At 48.2% G+C, this 16,693-nt stretch overlaps 1 protein-coding gene across 5 annotated transcripts in view; it reads left to right on the top strand.

Moving 5' to 3' along the window:
* The window catches only part of PCSK6 (proprotein convertase subtilisin/kexin type 6), a 190,399-nt gene that overhangs the window by 55,776 nt on the left and 117,930 nt on the right, over positions 1–16,693 (top strand). For all 5 annotated transcript variants that reach the window (XM_060005284.1, XM_060005283.1, XM_060005286.1 and 2 more), the window contains exons 3-6: positions 6,107–6,217; positions 6,733–6,876; positions 8,288–8,364; positions 10,617–10,705. In XM_060005284.1, coding sequence (XP_059861267.1) covers positions 6,107–6,217; positions 6,733–6,876; positions 8,288–8,364; positions 10,617–10,705 — 421 coding nt within the window. The remainder of the gene's footprint in view (positions 1–6,106; positions 6,218–6,732; positions 6,877–8,287; positions 8,365–10,616; positions 10,706–16,693) is intronic.

The following is a 16,693-nucleotide window of genomic DNA, read 5'->3' as shown; positions in this document are numbered from 1 at the left end:
AAAGCTGGAGGAAGCGTTGCCTCCAAAAGAAAGCGTTGCTCTTCATCTCTTCATGAGAAGATGATAAAGTCTTCGTGACAAGAATGTTTAACGGGAAACATACAGAAAATGGATAAAAGGAAGAGGGTCAGAGTGAAGTCCCACCTTCAAAATATGACTTTGAAGAGGTCAAGACACTTTATACAGGTTTATAGAGGTTTGCCCAGGAGAGATACTCTGTGTTGAGCTGGGGTTGCAGGTGGCAAACCTTGCTCATGTCCAGAATCACTGATCTTCCACAAAAAGTCCACGGAGGTCACCTGGGGGTCATGAAGACCCAGTCGCACTGTCTACTCCAAAGTGTTTCTGAAAGTCTGACTGTGGTTACAACATATTTTATATCTGAAGCGTATTCATTTAACTTCATTCCTTCGTTCAGGGAGCATTTAGTGAACTCCTCTGTATACTGTGCGTCGCCTGGCACACAGAAGTATAGTGGTGAGTGAAACACAGCCCACGCTGTCCGCACAGGCCAGTGGGGAGCAGAGGGTAGTCACACCGACCCTGGACACATCCGACCACAGCTGCGGTCCGTGCCGGACAAGTCAGGTCAGGGAAGCCCCTCGCCCCTGGCAGAGACACACCTAAGTTTGCAGCGTCAGCTTTCAATTTGCCTTTTCAGGAAGAAGGAGGACAGGACTTTAGTCCAGCAGATCTTTGCTGAGCAGGTCCCTGTTACAGGCAGGTGTTGGCTGAGAGCTGGAGAAACAAGCGTGACGGAGACGCATCCCTCCTTCTGGGGGAAAATGGGCTTCTGAACAGATGATGTCCATGTCCTGGGGTGGAGGCAGCATCACCACGCACACACCTGTGGGGGCACAGGAGCCCGGGGGGCCACCCTGGCCTCCCTGGGTGTCAGGGAAAGATGCCAGGGTGGGGAGGGTTAAAGTGGAACACAAGTAAGTTGGCCCAGTGAAGGGGCACCGTGAGAGTCAGGCCTGTGGGGGGGGGGTGCCAGGGGGATGAGAGGTGGGGCTGGAGGAGGCCCTGGTTGGGGGTCAGACCACATCATGCATCAGTCATGGGGCAGGGTCACCCCAAGAGTCACGTGACTGTCCAAATGCCAGGGGATCGTTGCCATGGTGAATCTTTGGGATGGGATCCTGACCCCTTGAGGAGATGGAATGTGTGACACTCGTGTTGGAGAGGATCCCAGCTTTGTTCTGACTTGGGGGACAGGTGGGCTTTAGTGCTGATGAGTTAGGAGAATCAGGAGGGTGAGAGGGACCTGGGTATAGGGGGCAGGACCCACCTTGGGGCAGCTTTAGTTTCAGAGAACGGCAGGGAGAGGTGTCCAGGGCCCTGAGATGTGCCGGGGGGAGCCGTTAGGGTGGGGGCTGCAGGCTTGTGTAGGTGAGGCTGCCAGCCAGAGCTGGGTACACTGGGATGGCCATTCTGTTCTGGTTTTTCAGATACTGGGGGACTTCCCTGGTGGTCCAGTGGCTAAGACTACACATTCCCAATGCAGGGGGCCCAGGTTCGATCCCTGGCCAGGGAACTAGATCCCACATACCGCAACTAAGAGTTTGCATGCCGCAACTAAAAAGATCCCACATGTCACAGCAAAGATCCTGCACGAAGTTAAAAGAAGTAAAATTTTGGGTAAGAGCTGCTGCCTTGAGTCCCACCCCCGCTCCAGTGCTTTTCCTGCAGCCTCAGCCCATCCTCTGGGGGCCTCTGGATCCTCCGTTTAGCAGGACAGCCTCATGGATTCTCAAACATTTAAAATCTCAACCCTGATCAAGGCTGTGATTTAAACCTGTATCAGTCTCCCAGGGCGGCTGTAACAAATGACCAACAACTGGGTGGCTTAAAACAACAGAGATGCGTTATCTCACAGTCTGGAGTCCACAGGTCTGAAGCTGAGGTGTCGGCAGGGCAGTGGTCCCTCTGAGGGCTCTCAGGGAGCATCCTTCCTTGCCTCTTCCAGCTCCTGGTTCCAGATGCTCCTCAGCTTGTGGAATCTGTCTTCACAAGGCCCCCTCCTCCTGTGTCTCAACCTCCCTTTGCCTGTCCTTTGTAAGGACACTTGTCATTGGATTTAGGGCACAGCATGACCACATCACCAGAGCTTTAACTTAATTACATGTGCAAAGACCCTTTTCCCAAGGGAGGCCACATTCACTGGTTCTGGGTGAATGTACCTTTTGGGAGGCCACCAGTCAACTCTCTACAAAACCTAAAGAGAGTGATGTGGAATGAGCAGGGCCTTTCTTCTCAGCGATATTTCCCCTTCCTTCACTCCAGTGATCTGAAGGCTTTGCAGAGTGATTGGTTCTCTTCCTAAGAAGCTCAGCTCTTACCACGCACGCTTAGTCGCAATGTGTATTTTAACGTGCCCCAGGCCCACTCATTTGCAGGCTTACCCGGGTTTAGGACTTACCTTCCAAGTATATTCCTATGGCCTTGAAAGGCAGACAGTGTGTACTGCTGTCTGCCCCCTGCCTTTTTCACCAAGAGAAGGTCTGAACACCTCCTCAAGGAGTTCTGAGGGATCTGATGAGCAGAGCACGAACGAAGCTACAGTGTAAAGTGACAGCCGGGCAGACTGCCAGCAAACTATGACGACTTTCCTCTTGCACGAGCCCTCTCCGGGGAGGAAGCGTGCTGCCAGTTCTCCTGAGCATCTCAAGTTGCTTTTCCTCGTAGAGATCATCACAGGAAGAACATCACAGTCTGGCCCCCTCCCAGCCTGACTCTCCCCATCACCACCAGCTCACCGCTAGTATTCCTTCCTCTGCAGTTTTTTGGAATAGCTTCAGAAGGATAGGTGTTAACTCTTCTCTAAATGATAGAATTCGCCTGTGAAGCCATCTGGTCCTGGGCTTTTGTTAGTTGGAAGTTTTTTAATCACAGTTTCAATTTCAGTACTTGTGATTGGTCAGTTCCAGCTCACCGTCTGTTTGCGAGCTCTGCAGAAGAATGAATTCCACGAGCGACACACGTCCTTAGGGATCCTGATTGTGTGTTCCTTTGTCATAAAGAGCATCACTGTTCGTGATGAGGGTACCTTTTGGGAAAGCTAAAGTTTCAGGCACTTGGATTTGGGTCATCGGCACCCCTGACCTTCCCGGAGAGGCCAGCTGGCTCTGGGTTCCAACCTGAGGGGCCCCTGAAGCAGAGCTCTGGGTCTGAGCTGGAGGGTGGGACAGGGGCCTTGGTCCTGGATGGGAACCAGTGGTATTTACACTCATACTCATGTTCCTAGAACCTAGCGCCGGACACACAGTGAGACTCAGTGCAGCTTTGGTGAGCGAATAAGGGACCACGGGGGTCGTGCTCTCCAGAGAAATCAGGGCAAATCTGGGAAAGGCCAGGATGATGGGATCCAGGAGCCCCCGCCCTTCCCTGGAGTTGGGTGAGAAGCAAGGCAGTGGCTGGAGCCTGGAGAGAGGAGACGGGGAGCAGGCTCTGACCAAGTGACCGCTGGCTGAGTCAGCCTCTGTGACTGGGAGGTCACCTGTGAATCCACCTCCACAGACCTGGCGAGTAATTTGTTATATCCAGTTCCATTGGCCTACAGTGCCTGGCTGTCTCTCAGAGTCTTACAATGACCTGTCTCGGGAGAGGGCTGCTCCGGGACCACGCCACAAGGAGAGCCTCCAGCTCTGCCGTGGGCCCTGGGCCATCACAGCCGACCCTCAGAACTGTGTGTTAAGTTGGGTTCTTACCCAGAGCCCAGGAACGACTGGAGGCCAGGTGCCCTCACTCTTTTATCCCACTAGGGGATTGTTCTGTGACTTCTGGCAACATGCTTCCCCATGTCACCTGCCTGATTCGGGGGAGTCACCTACTCAGGCTTGGAAGAGGAGGGTTCACCTCCTCTGGGACAGGAAGTAAAGCCTGGTGGGCACCACAGTTGGAAGGCACTGGTACCAGTAAAATGGGTAGTGAGTCAGCCAGGCAAGGTGGACGGGAGCATCCCGGGAGCTAGGAGCTGTCAGTGGCTTGCCTACCACTGTACTTTACAACAGGTTGCCTAGCAGGTTAGGAAATACAGTCTTAGGTTTTTGATACTGAGTAAAGCTTTCTGGTTCAGGCAGTAATATATGAGGAAGTTGCAAAATGCCATCAGAGGGTGTTATGAGCAAAGTATCTCACTGTACAGTTTTATTTTCCATGGAAGTATCTATCAGTGGCAACTATAAATGATCCAGGACTTGGGCCTGGGCTTGTTCTAGTGCCTAATCCAAATTGTTTTTGAGCTCTTTGCGGCATTTCCCAGGAAGCTGATCTACTGGTGTTTTGCAGACAAGTCACATTGGTGGGGGGACAGGCTGTGATATTTCTTTCTAAGCATTTTGTCCTGGTGACCAACAATGCCTTGAGATCAGTCGTCACTCTTAGATGTGAATGAGGCTGTCCTCTCCTCCCTCAGGACCATGTGGGGAGGTCGAGGCTGAGCGGTCTGAGGGGAGCAGCTTGACCCTTGGACTTTGTGCCTTCATTCCCCTGGGGTCACCGGCCTTGGCCTGGCCTCCAGGTCAGCCAGGGTCCCCCATCATCACCCTCCCGGAGGCTCCATCCTCCTTCTCCCCTTCACCTTCTCTGCCCTGGGCCACCTGTTGCCTTCTTGGAGCCTGCATCACACCCTGTGCTGTGTGGTGGGAGCCCCTGACTGGAGCACAAACTTCTGAGAGCAGGGCCTGCTGCCCCCATCCTGCCCATCTCAGCCCCCGGTGCAGAGCTGAGCCCCAGCGGGAGGTGTACTGAATCGGGGGCCCATAGCAGCAGGACCAAGAAAATGTTTCGGTTCAGGGCACAGGAATTCAGGTCCCACATCTTTTAAAAGTGAAAAAACTCAGACTTCCCTGGTGGCGCAGTGGTTAAGAATCTGCCTGCCAACACAGGGGACACAGGTTTGAGCCCTGGTCTGGGAAGACCCCACATGCCGTGGAGCAACTAAGCCCGTGCACCACAGCTACTGAGCCTGCGCTCTAGAGCCCGTGAGCCACAACTACTGAGCCCACGTGCCACAACTACTGAAGCCCGCACGCCTAGAGCCCGTGCTCCGCAACAAGAGAAACCACCGCAATGAGAAGCCCATGCACCAGAACGAAGAGTAGCCCCCGCTCGCCGCAACTAGAGAAAGCCCGAGCGCAGCAAAGACCCAACACAGCCAATAAATAAAAAAATAAATTTTAAGATAAATAGGTAAATAAATAAAAGTGAAAAAACTCTTCCACCTTGAAAAACTCTTACACACACACACATGTGAGGATAATACAGCCATGTGCCAAGCAGTGATGTGCATGCTTTATATGCCAGTTTATATGCCAGTGCTCCCTCATGACAGGCCACAGTGATGCCCATCATACAGGTGAGGCCAGGGAGGCTAACCGACTGGGTCACACAGCTGGTGAGTGTGGGGCTGGCTTTTGAATCCAGGCAGCCAGCCTCCTGGATTCCTGCTCTTAAATAACATTTATCCTGCCTCTCAAGCTTTTTTCCTTGGTTGTGAAGGCAGATCATGCCGATTGAAAGAAGTTTATAAAACCCTTAAAATAATTTTAAAATTTAAAATGAATAATAGTGTCACCATCAAGGAATTGCTGCTATTAATAGTTTGCTGTATCCCTTTTTAGGTTTTCTGTACATGCTTTGGTACCATGTTTGCAGAAGCTGCTAAAAATGCCAATATGTGGATTATCATAATTAACCGTATCCTCCCTGTAAAACATTATACTTCCAACTCCTGATCGCCATTTGACCGGTTTCTCCCCTCTTTTCACTCTTTTCATACCCTTGCATGTCTTTCCTTTTAATTAGGGACAAGGGTCACCAGAGAATCTGTTGGCAACTTCACAAGGTCTTTTTTTTTTTTTCAGTAGAATCATTTCAAACTCTATGAGAGTGGTCCTATTCCCTCCCCTACAGACCCAGACTAGTTCTTGTCTTTCAAATATGATCACTTGAAGTGAAAACATCTCCTTGGAATTTACCATCCAAGACATCTAATAGACACAGACGTTCATGGAAAAGGACAGCTGGAGCACCTACGAGGAGGCCACGTGAAACCAGGAGATCGTTTTTAAAACAAAAAGTAACTGCGTTTCTTCCCTGGTAGGTGAAATGGCTCCAACAACAAGAAGTTAAACGCAGGGTGAAGAGACAGGTGCGAAGTGACCCTCAGGCCCTTTATTTCAACGACCCCATTTGGTCCAACATGTGGTACATGGTGAGTAGGGCATGGGCCTCTCTGTCCCTGGAGCGTTTGTAGTGCTGTGTTTCTGAGATGGGTCAGTTTCCCCCAACAAAGCTAAATTCTCATGACAGCTCCAAACAGACACACTTCATCTGAGCGTAAAACTCCTGTTTTAATGCTGTGAGGTGCAAGCTTTCTTGTGAAGTTTTTTTAATTATGTGAAAGTCCAAGGGGAGGGGCTCTTTGAGCAGGGGAGCGATTGGCTGCATGGTGTATGAGTCACTACATGGTGAGTAGTGAACAGAGCCCCTGAAGGGCGGTGGGTGTCCTGGGAAAGTGATGGACAGATTGCCGGGGCAGAAGAAGCAGTAGACCCTCCACGTGGACCGTTCCCAGAAATGGGTGGTAGAAAGAGGATTCTGCTCTATCAGGCACGGGAAAGCATTTTCTCCGTATTCCCTTACGAGCATAGGAGCACCTCTGCTGGGTTTGCAGGTCTGTGTCAGGTGTGTCTGTGGCGGGGGGCTTTGTGTCTTCTGTGCCTGCAGCATTGTGGCGACAAGAACAGTCGCTGCCGATCAGAAATGAATGTCCAGGCGGCGTGGAAGCGGGGCTACACGGGAAAAAACGTGGTGGTCACCATCCTGGATGATGGCATAGAGCGGAATCACCCCGACCTGGCCCCAAACTATGTAAGTCAAGCCTTAAAACTGGCAACTGGCACGCAGAGACATTCAACTGCGTGGGTCATTAAACAAGGACACATTTATAAAACGATAAGGTGCCTACCCCTCCCTATATCAGACAGTACAGAAAACTGAGCAGGGTGGGCTGGTGAACCCAGCTCCCCTGCTACCCGGAGCCAGGGGTTCGCAGAGGGATTCGTTCACATGTTAGAGGGTTCACATGTACTTCTGGGAACGGGTCCTAAGAAACTCAGAGACGTGTGCATGGAGGTCGCCATCAGATCAACATCAGCGACGTGAGAAATGGCAGGGTTAAGACGTGGGCTTAGGACCCAAACTGCTGGGGCTCCTGTCCTGGCTCTGCGGCTTCTTAACCCTGAGACCCCGGGCAATTTACTTGACTTCTCTGTGCCTCGGTGTCACATTCTGTAAAATGGGGTTAGTAACAGGACTACTACCTCCTCGGGTAATTGTGAGGATTAAACGGCTTCATAAATGTAAAGGAGAGAGCCCAGCACGTAGTAAATGTGAGAAAGGTATTTAGTATTATGAGGCCCCTGGGGTACAGTGTTGTCTTAATTTCTGCTGTGCAGCAAATATGCATATATATATATTTTTTTCATGTTCTTTTCCATTATGGTTTATCACAGGATATTGAATATAGTTCCCTGTGCTATACAGTAGGACCTTGTTGCTTATCCATCCTATATATACTAGTTTGCAAAAGATGACAGTTTTGAAGTCAACCATCTGGAGAGCTTTTATAATGTGTCTTAAAAGGATGTTAGGATATTACACGAATACTATGATTATAAGTATATACGCAAAAACATGCATATTAAAAATACAAGATGAAGGACATTCTGACACTTGCTACCACGTGGATGAACCTTTATCTGATGCACGCGACCACACGGATCAGCCACATGGATGAAGACATTATCTAGGTCACAAAAGGACAAACACTGTACGCTTTCACTTACATGAGGTCCCTAGAGGAGTCGAATTCATAGAGACAGAAAGTAGATGCTGGGTGCCAGGGGCTGGGGAGGGGGATGGGGAGTTCGTGTTTCATGGGGACAGAGTTGTAAGTTTTGCAAGATGAAAAGCGTTCTGTGGATGGATGGTGGTGACGGCTGCCCAGCAGTGTGAATGTACTTAAAGCCATTGAACTGTGCACTTAAAAATGGTCAGGGTGGTCAATTTCGTTATGTGTATTTCCCACCATAATATATATACATACATATATATATATACGTGTACAAAATTTTATATATATATATATAGTTATAGTTATAGTAAGGGAGTACCAAGTGTGCATTTTTCTCTCTTTCCAATTGAGGCATAAAAACAATTTAAAGCAGGGCTGTGATATGCCAGGCCATTTCTCTTCGGTCACGAGGGTTTCATTTCTTAGGATTCCTATGCGAGCTATGACGTCAACGGAAACGATTATGACCCGTCTCCGCGATATGATGCCAGCAATGAGAACAAGTATGTCACTTGGTCACTTGGCCGGCCCCTCCTTGCTTCCCTTTCCGTCTCCCTGCAGTCACTGTTGAGCTGGCCCACAGTCGGGATCCTGGAACTGTGACAGGTCAGAGGCACCTCTCCGGCTGCCTGGCTGGGTCTGGGGCTGAGCCAGGAGCCAGCCCCACACAGCCCTTCAGGCACAAGGCAGCCTCGGTGGATTCGGCCCCTTCCTAAGGGGTGTCACCCCTGATGGTCAGCTAGCAATGGATGTTGGACCAGCATCGTTCCTGTTCGAAACACTGTTGGATTTGAAAAGAGTAACCCTTAAATCTTGTGGTCTCCACAGCCGGCTGTGTTCAGACCACAGTGCATGGGTCAATATCCGAGCCTTTCTGAGTCTGTCTTTGACCTCACGAGGGAGGTGGCAGAAGAGTGAATGATGCTGGGTAAATCGAGGCCCAGATCCTGGGCCTGGCTGTGTGCCTCTGTGCAGGCTGGGTGATGTCTCGTGGCCTGAGGCTCCCCATGCCCCAGGGCTGTGGGTGGGCGTCGGGTGATGGGTGAGGGACACACACGGAGGGTGTTCAGTCAGTGACGCTTGTGATCATCACTTTGCAAATGAAGGCGGGAGGTCTGGAGAGATCAGGTGACTCGGCTCCGTGGGTGGCAGCCCTGGGGGTGATGTCCACTTTCCCCAGCCCAGCCCTAGAGCTTGTTTGCTGTGTCCTGCCTGTCGTTTCTCAGTCAGCATGCCCCATGCCGCATGCCCCAAGCTCTTCTCATTCTTCCAAAAATATTTAGAGAAGAACAGAAGCTGTTTCTTTCTTCTCCACTGTTTTTTTGGTTTGGTTTTGTTTTGTTTTTAATTGTATTTTATTTGTTTTAGTTGTGCCGGGTCTTAGCTACAGCTCACCAGTTCCTTTAGTTGCGGCATGTGTGCTCCTTAGTTGTGGCTGGCGGGCTCCTCAGTTGTGGCATGTGAACTCTTAGTTGTGGCATGCATGTGGGATCTTAGTTCCCTGATCAGGGATCGAACCCATGTCCCCTGCATTGGAAGGTGGATTCTTAACCACTGCGCCACCAGGGAAGTCCCTTTCTTCTCCACTGTTGACACGACGCTTGCCAAGGTGTGTCTTCGTCCATAATATCTTAGGTTGTGGTTGATTTGATTCTGGGGTTCAAATCCTGGTGCCCACAGGGTGCCGTGCAGGGAGGCTCGGCCGGCAGACGCAGTCAGCACGACGGACCACGGCGCTCCAGGGAGTCTGCAAAGGCCCCAGCCTCACGTCCCCAGGTGCCCTTCCCACTCAGCCACCAGCACACCAGTGGTGCAGGGCGCCTGGTCTCCCAGCCCCGAGTGCAGGGAGCCAGGAGGGATAATCCAGACACTGCACAGTGATCCATGAAGGGCAGGATTGAATGCTGAGTGGGACGGTGGGCTGCGTGACTTGGGAGCAGCCCTGGCTGTGGGCGCACGAGGTCCGGAGGACAGAGGGCTGCCTCCCCAGGGCTAATGCATGAGCCCTGGACTAGTTTCAAAGGTGGTTTTAAAGTTGACTCAGTGATTCTGATCCCCTGTGGACTCTTCTCAGAGATATGCTCCTTAAACTCGCCGGTATTTTTTGGCTTCTGCTGGAGGAACTGACCCGGTGCAGCATGTTGCAGAACGGGGTCATTACCCGAGGGGAGCGATCTGTTTTTCAGGTGGCCTCTTCCTAGTCTGTCCACCGCCGCTGAGTGTTCCATTTCGAGCTTTCTTCCTCGGCTCCTGCTGCAATGGCCGTGGGAAGGGTGGGGGTGCTGCCCGAGGGGAGCATGGGGTGGGAGGAGGGGGACACAAGAGGACACAGGATCTAGGGTCTCGTGTGTTCTTACTTCAGCTCGGCAGCCAGGCAGGCGTCTACGCTGTGTTGTCAGTCGCGGGGACGCAGAGCTTGGGAGGAGGGATGCTTGGGCCCCTGGCGCCGGAGCAGGAGACTCAGCCTGATGCGGGAGCATCGTGTCTGCAGGGCGGCGGGAAGGCCTTGCCAGCCTACGGGGTGCGGGGTGGGGGTGGGGAACGGGACGGTCCAGGCCCGTGCAAAAGCCCACTTGATGCCCCTCCCGGAGCAGCCATCAGAGGGCGGGGGGCGATGGGAAGGGATGTGGGGAGAAGGCTTCAGCATCCTCCCCGGGCTTAGGGATAATGACTGTTCTTGCAGGAGAGCTGAGCAGGGCTGAACCCACTGCAAGGTGCTGGCGGAGTCCTAACTTCGTTTTTTCCTTTGCCTCAGACACGGTACTCGCTGTGCGGGAGAGGTCGCCGCTTCAGCCAACAACTCTTACTGCATCGTGGGCATCGCGTACAATGCAAAAATCGGAGGTAAGGCCCAGGAGTGTGCTGCCTGGGGGCTCGGGCCTGGGGCAGGGGTACTGCACGTGTCCCTGCTGCGAGTCTCAGCAGTGGCACTTCCGTTGGCCTCGGTGGCCGAGTCGGACCCTGGGCCTGACCTCACGCTGCCAGGGGCCTGGAGGCAGAGGTGTTGCTCACTGGTTTGCCTGAAAAGCCTCCGCGGGTCCTGAGGGTCCGGCTGCTGACTCACCGCTGTCAAGCAGACCAGTCCTAATAGGCCGCCTGGGTCCCCTCCTGCTGCCCATCCTGCCCTCCCTCTGACTCTCCCAGCAGGGTTTACGGTTTTCACTTGGGACGAAGGCCTTTCCTTGGCCCCAACTCCCGCTCGAGCATCCTGGCCCACTGCTCCTGCCCTGTCCCTCGGCTTTAGCCAGAGGACATTTGTCATAGTGTCCCCCGGAGATGCCCGGTCTCCCCTGTTTATGACGAGCTGGTAACATTTGCCTCACCCCAAAAACCTCTCCCCGCTGCTCTGTTCTGCTCAGTCCACCCATGACTTACGGCCTCTCACGCCCTCTCTGCTCCACGGAGTGCTCCCCAAATCCAGGTGTCCCCCCTCGTCTTGTTTACTGAGGGAGGTCAGCCTTCCAGGTCCCTTTAAGGAGCACGCCTGACCCTGGGTGTCTCTGGCTCTGTTGTTTGGTTTCTCCATTTGTGAGTCAAGCTTCTTTTGTTAGGATGGGGCTTTAGAGCAGAGTCACACGTCTTCCATGCCCCCCGCCCCTGCCCCTGCCCCCGCCCCCTGAGCCTGGCAGATTGACAACTCAGACTGGCAGACAGTAAGTCAGTAAGTCCTCTGCAGTGCCTGGTAGGTGCGCATCACTGAGCTGGCACTGAGCAGGTGTGACCGGGGCAATGAATTGTCCTCGACCGTCCACTTAGCCTTGGGGCACTGGCTCTCGGTTTGGAGGTGCTCACATGCACACTGATGGCCATGCTGGGATGCCTTCCTGGGGTGTGGCCTTCTCTGCTGCTTTGTCTTTGTGGAGGTGGTTTAGCTCCCTCAGCTCTACTACGAGTAGCACAAGGTGGAGAACTCTGGGTCACGAGTCTTTGGGGAATTTCTTGAGTTTTGAAAATAGGGTCCCCAGCTTTCACTTATTTAGGACCCTCTGCCTGCTGTTTCCCTTGGAAACCTTTGAAGTGGCTGGGATTTAACCAGCCATCATTAACCACCAAGGGCGTGTCCTGCAGAACAGATCAGGAGACTGTCACCTGGCCTCACTTCTTTGTGGATAGTTCTTTTACGTTGAGATGTGTAAGTTCTCCTTGGAGCTCTTGATGAGTGAAGAGCCACGAGAAGTCTCTCTGGCTGACCTGGGTACCAGTTCCACTCCCACCACCCACTGGCTCTGTGTCCTTGGACAACGGGTATAAACTGTCTGTGACACGGGGTTGGGTTTGCAATGGAGACATAGTGTGGGCTTGAGGTTGGCATTGACCCAGGGAACCCGTAACAGCCACGTCTCCAAGGCTGCTGCATACAGCTGTAGCCTCTCAATACAGGCAGCCGCACCTCTTCCTGCCCCTCCCTCCAAGCCCACCTCTGGACAGGGCAGTCTTCAGGCACCTCTAACATAGCTTCTCTCTCCACATGTTGACACAAAGCAGGGAATTTCTCTGAGATGCCCCTGGTGTGACCATGAGCTCTACTTTTTTATACCTTTTTTATTTTTAAAGTTGTTGTTCAAGAGATTAAAATGGATATCCTAATTTATTCCAATCTATGTGGAACTAATATTATACCACTTCACGTATAGTATATAAACCTAAAACATTATTTGAGTTCACACTCACTGTTGTTCTTTATGCCATTGTTTTTGTGTTTTACTTCATATATTATAAACCCAATGTTTATTCTTATTTGAACAGTTGGCTTTAAAATACTTATGGAAAGAAATATACTTACCTACATGTTTATCAGTCCCAGTGCTCTTCCTTATTTTCTGGCTTCATATTTCTTCTGACTGGCTTCAATTTTTCTTCAGCCTGAGAATTTCTTTTAGTATTTTAGTATTTCTTTACATGTAGGTATGCTGGGAAGAAGTCATCTTAGCTTTTAGGTGAAATTTATCTAAATTTCATCTTTATTTTTGAAAACAATTTTACTGAACATAGAATTCTAGGCTGACATGTTTTTCTTTCAGCCCTTTAAAGATGCTATTCCATTGTCTCTGGCATCCATTGTTTCTGATGATGAGTCAGTTGTCATACTTACCTTATTGTTGTTCCCCTTTATGTAACGTGATTTGTTCCTCTGGCAACTTTTTTTTTTTCTCCTATCTGTGCTTTGTCTGTGACTATAATGTCCCTTGGTGTAATTTCTTTCATATTGCTCCAGCTTGGGGTTAGCTGTGCTTCCTCCTGGGTAATTATTCATATTACTTCTTTTCTAAATCAAATTTGGAAAAATTTCTGTCAGTACTTTTTGCAATCCTGTTTCCTCTCTTTTCTCTTTGGGCACCAATTATACTTGTTAGATTGCTTGATATACCTCACAGGTTGAGGCTGTGTTCATTTTTTAAAATCTTTTTTTATCTGTGTGCTTCAAATTTGATAATTTCTTTTGCACTGTCTTCTTCAGGTTCACTAATCCTTTCTTTTGTTGTGTCCAATCTGTTGTTGATTCCAAATGATTTTTTTTTTTCTTTTCTACTCAGATATTGTGCTTTTCTGTTCTGTGATGTCCATTTGGCTTTTTTTTTTAAATATTTTCAAATCTTTTCTTACATTTCACTTCTCTTCACCCATTATACCTATATATTACTTTGGACTCTTTAACATACTTATGAGTTATTTTACAGTCTTTTATACTAATTCCAATACCTAAGTCATTTGTGGGTATGTTTCTTTTTTTTCTTTTTCCTGTGGAATGCCTTCTTCACTTTTTTCTTTTTTCATATCTTTGTTGGACTATAATTGCTTTACAGTGTTGTGTTAGTTTCTGCTGTATAACAGAGTGAATCAGCTACATGCATATGTATATCCCTATATCCCCTCCCTCTTTTGTCTCCCTCCCACCCTCCTTATCCCACCCCTCTAGGTGGTCACAAAGCACCAAGCTGATCTCCCTGTGCAGGGCAGCTGCTTCCCACTAGCTATCTATTGTATATTTGGTAGTGTATATATGTCAGTGCTACTCTCTCACTTCGTCCCAACTTACCCTTCCCCATCCCCGCGTCCTAAAGTCGATTTTTACATCTGTGTCTTTTTTCCTCTCCTGCCCCTAGGTTCATCAGAACCATTTTTTTTTAAGATTCCATATATATCTGTTAGCATATGGTATTTGTTTTTCTCTTTCTGACTTACTTCATTCTGTATGACAGACTCTAGGTCCATCCACCTCACTACAAATAACTTAATTTCATTTGTTTTTATGGCTGAGTAATATTCCATTGTATATATGTGCCACATCTTTATCCATTCATCTGTCGATGGACACTTAGGTTGCTTCCATGTCCTGACTGTTGTAAATAGCGCTGCAGTGACCATTGTGGTACATGACTCTTTCTGAATTATGGTTTTCTCAAGGTATATGCCCAGTGGTGAGATTGCTGTATCGTATGGTAGTTCTATTTTTAGTTTTTAAGGAACCTCCATACTGTTCTCCATAGTGGCTTTATCAATTTACATTCCCACCAACAGTGCAAGAGGTTCCCTTTTCTCTGCACTCTGACCAACATTTATTGTTTGTAGATTTTTTGATGATGGCCATTCTGACCGGTGTGAGGTGATACCTCATTGTAGTTTTGATTTGCATTTCTCTAATGATTAGTGATGTTGAGCATCTTTTCATGTGTTTGTTGGCAGTCTGTATATCTTCTTTGGAGAAATGTCTGTTTAGGCCTTCTGCCCATTTTTGGATTGGGTTGTTTGTTTTTTTGATATTGAGCTGCATGAGCTGCTTATATATTTTGGAGATTAATCTTTTGTCAGTTGCTTCATTTGCAAATATTTTCTCCCATTCTGAGGGTTGTCTTTTCGTCTTGTTTATGTTTTCCTTTGCTGTGCAAAAGCTTCTAAGTTTCACTAGGTCCCATTTGTTTATTTTTATTTCATTTCTGTAGGAGGTGGGTCAAAAAGGATCTTGCTGTGATTTATGTCATAGAGTGTTCTGCTTATGTTTTCCTCTAAGAGTTTTATACTGTCTGGCCTTACATTTAGGTGTCTAATCCATTTTGAGTTTATTTTTGTGTATGGTGTTAGGAAGTGTTCTAATTTCATTCTTTTACATGTAGCTGTCCAGTTTTCCCAGAACCACTTATTGAAGAGGCTGTCTTTTCTCCATTGTATATTCTTGCCCCCTTTATCAAAGATAAGGCGACCATATGTGCATGGGATTATCTCTGGGCTTTCTATCCTGTTCCATTGATCTATATTTCTTCTTTTGTGCCAGTACCATACTGTCTTGTTTATTGTAGCTTTGTAGTATAGTCTGAATTCTGGGAGCCTGATTCCTCCAGCTCCGTTTTTCTTTCTCAGGATTGTTTTGGCTATTCGGGGTCTTTTGTGTTTCCATACAAATCGTGAAATTTTCTGTTCTAGTTCTGTGAAAAATGCCATTGTTAGTTTGATAGGGATTGCACTGAATCTGTAGATTGCTGTGGGTAGTAGAGTCATTTTCACAGTGTTGATTCTTCCAATCCAAGAACATGATATATCTCTCCATCTGTCTGTGTCATCTTTAATTTCTTTCATCCATGTCTTATAGTTTTCTGCATACAGGTCTTTTGTCTCCTTAGGTAGGTTTATTCCTAGGTATTTTATTCTTTCTGTTGCAGTGGTAAATGGGAGTGTTTCCTTACTTCTCTTTCAGATTTTTCATCATTAGTGTATAGGAATGCCAGAGATTTCTGTGCATTAATTTTGTATCCTGCTACTTTACCAAATTCATTGATCAGCTCTAGTAGTTTTCTGGTAGCATCTTTAGGATTCTCTATGTATACTATCATGTCATCTGCAACAGGGACAGTTTTACTTCTTCTTTTCTGATTTGGATTCCTTTTATTTCTATTTATTCTCTGATTACTGTGGCTAAAACTTCCAAAACTATGTTGAATAACAGTGATGAGAATGGACAACCTTGTCTTATTCCTGATCTTAGAGGAAATGGTTTCAGTTTTTCACCATTGAGAATGATGTTGGCTGTGGGTTTGTTATATATGGCCTTTATTATGTTGAGGTAGGTTCCCTCTCTGCCTACTTTCTGGAGAGTTTTTAATCGTAAATGGGTGTTGAATTTTGTTAAAAGCTTTTTCTGCATCTATTGAGATGATCATATGGTTTTTCTCCTTCAATTTGTTAATGTGGTGTATCACGTTGATTGATTTGCATATATTGAATAATCCTTTCATTCCTGAGATAAACCCCACTTGATCATGGTGTATGATCCTTTTAATGTGCTGTTGGATTCTGTTTGCTAGTATTTTGTTGAGGATTTTTGCATCTATGTTCATCAGTGATACTGGCCTGTAGTTTTCTTTCTATGTGGCATCCTTCTCTGGTTTTGGTATCAGGGTGAGGGTGGCCTCATAGAATGAGTTTGGGCGTGTTCCTCCCTCTGCTATATTTTGGAAGAGTTTGAGAAGGATAGGTGTTTGCTCTTCTCTAAATGTTTGATAGAATTCACCTGTGAAGCTATTTGGTCCTGGGCTTTTGTTTGTTGGAAGATTTTTAATCACAGTTTCAATTTCAGTGCTTGTGATTGGTCTGTTTATATTTTCTATTTCTTCCTGGTTCACTCTGGAAGGCTGTGCTTTTTTAAGAATTTGTCCATTTCTTCCAGGTTGTCCATAATATTGGCATATAGTTTCTTCTAGTAATCCCTCATGATCCTTCGTACTTCTGCAGTGTCAGTTGTTACTTCTTTTTCATTTCTAATTCTGCTGATTTGAGTCTTCTCCCTTTTTTTCTTGATGAGTCTGGCTAATCGTTTATCAATTTTGTTTATCTTCTCAA

This window comes from Delphinus delphis, chromosome 2, assembly GCF_949987515.2.
Source record: "Delphinus delphis chromosome 2, mDelDel1.2, whole genome shotgun sequence".
NCBI lineage: Eukaryota > Metazoa > Chordata > Mammalia > Artiodactyla > Delphinidae > Delphinus > Delphinus delphis.
This window is presented reverse-complemented; position numbering and strand designations above follow the sequence as displayed.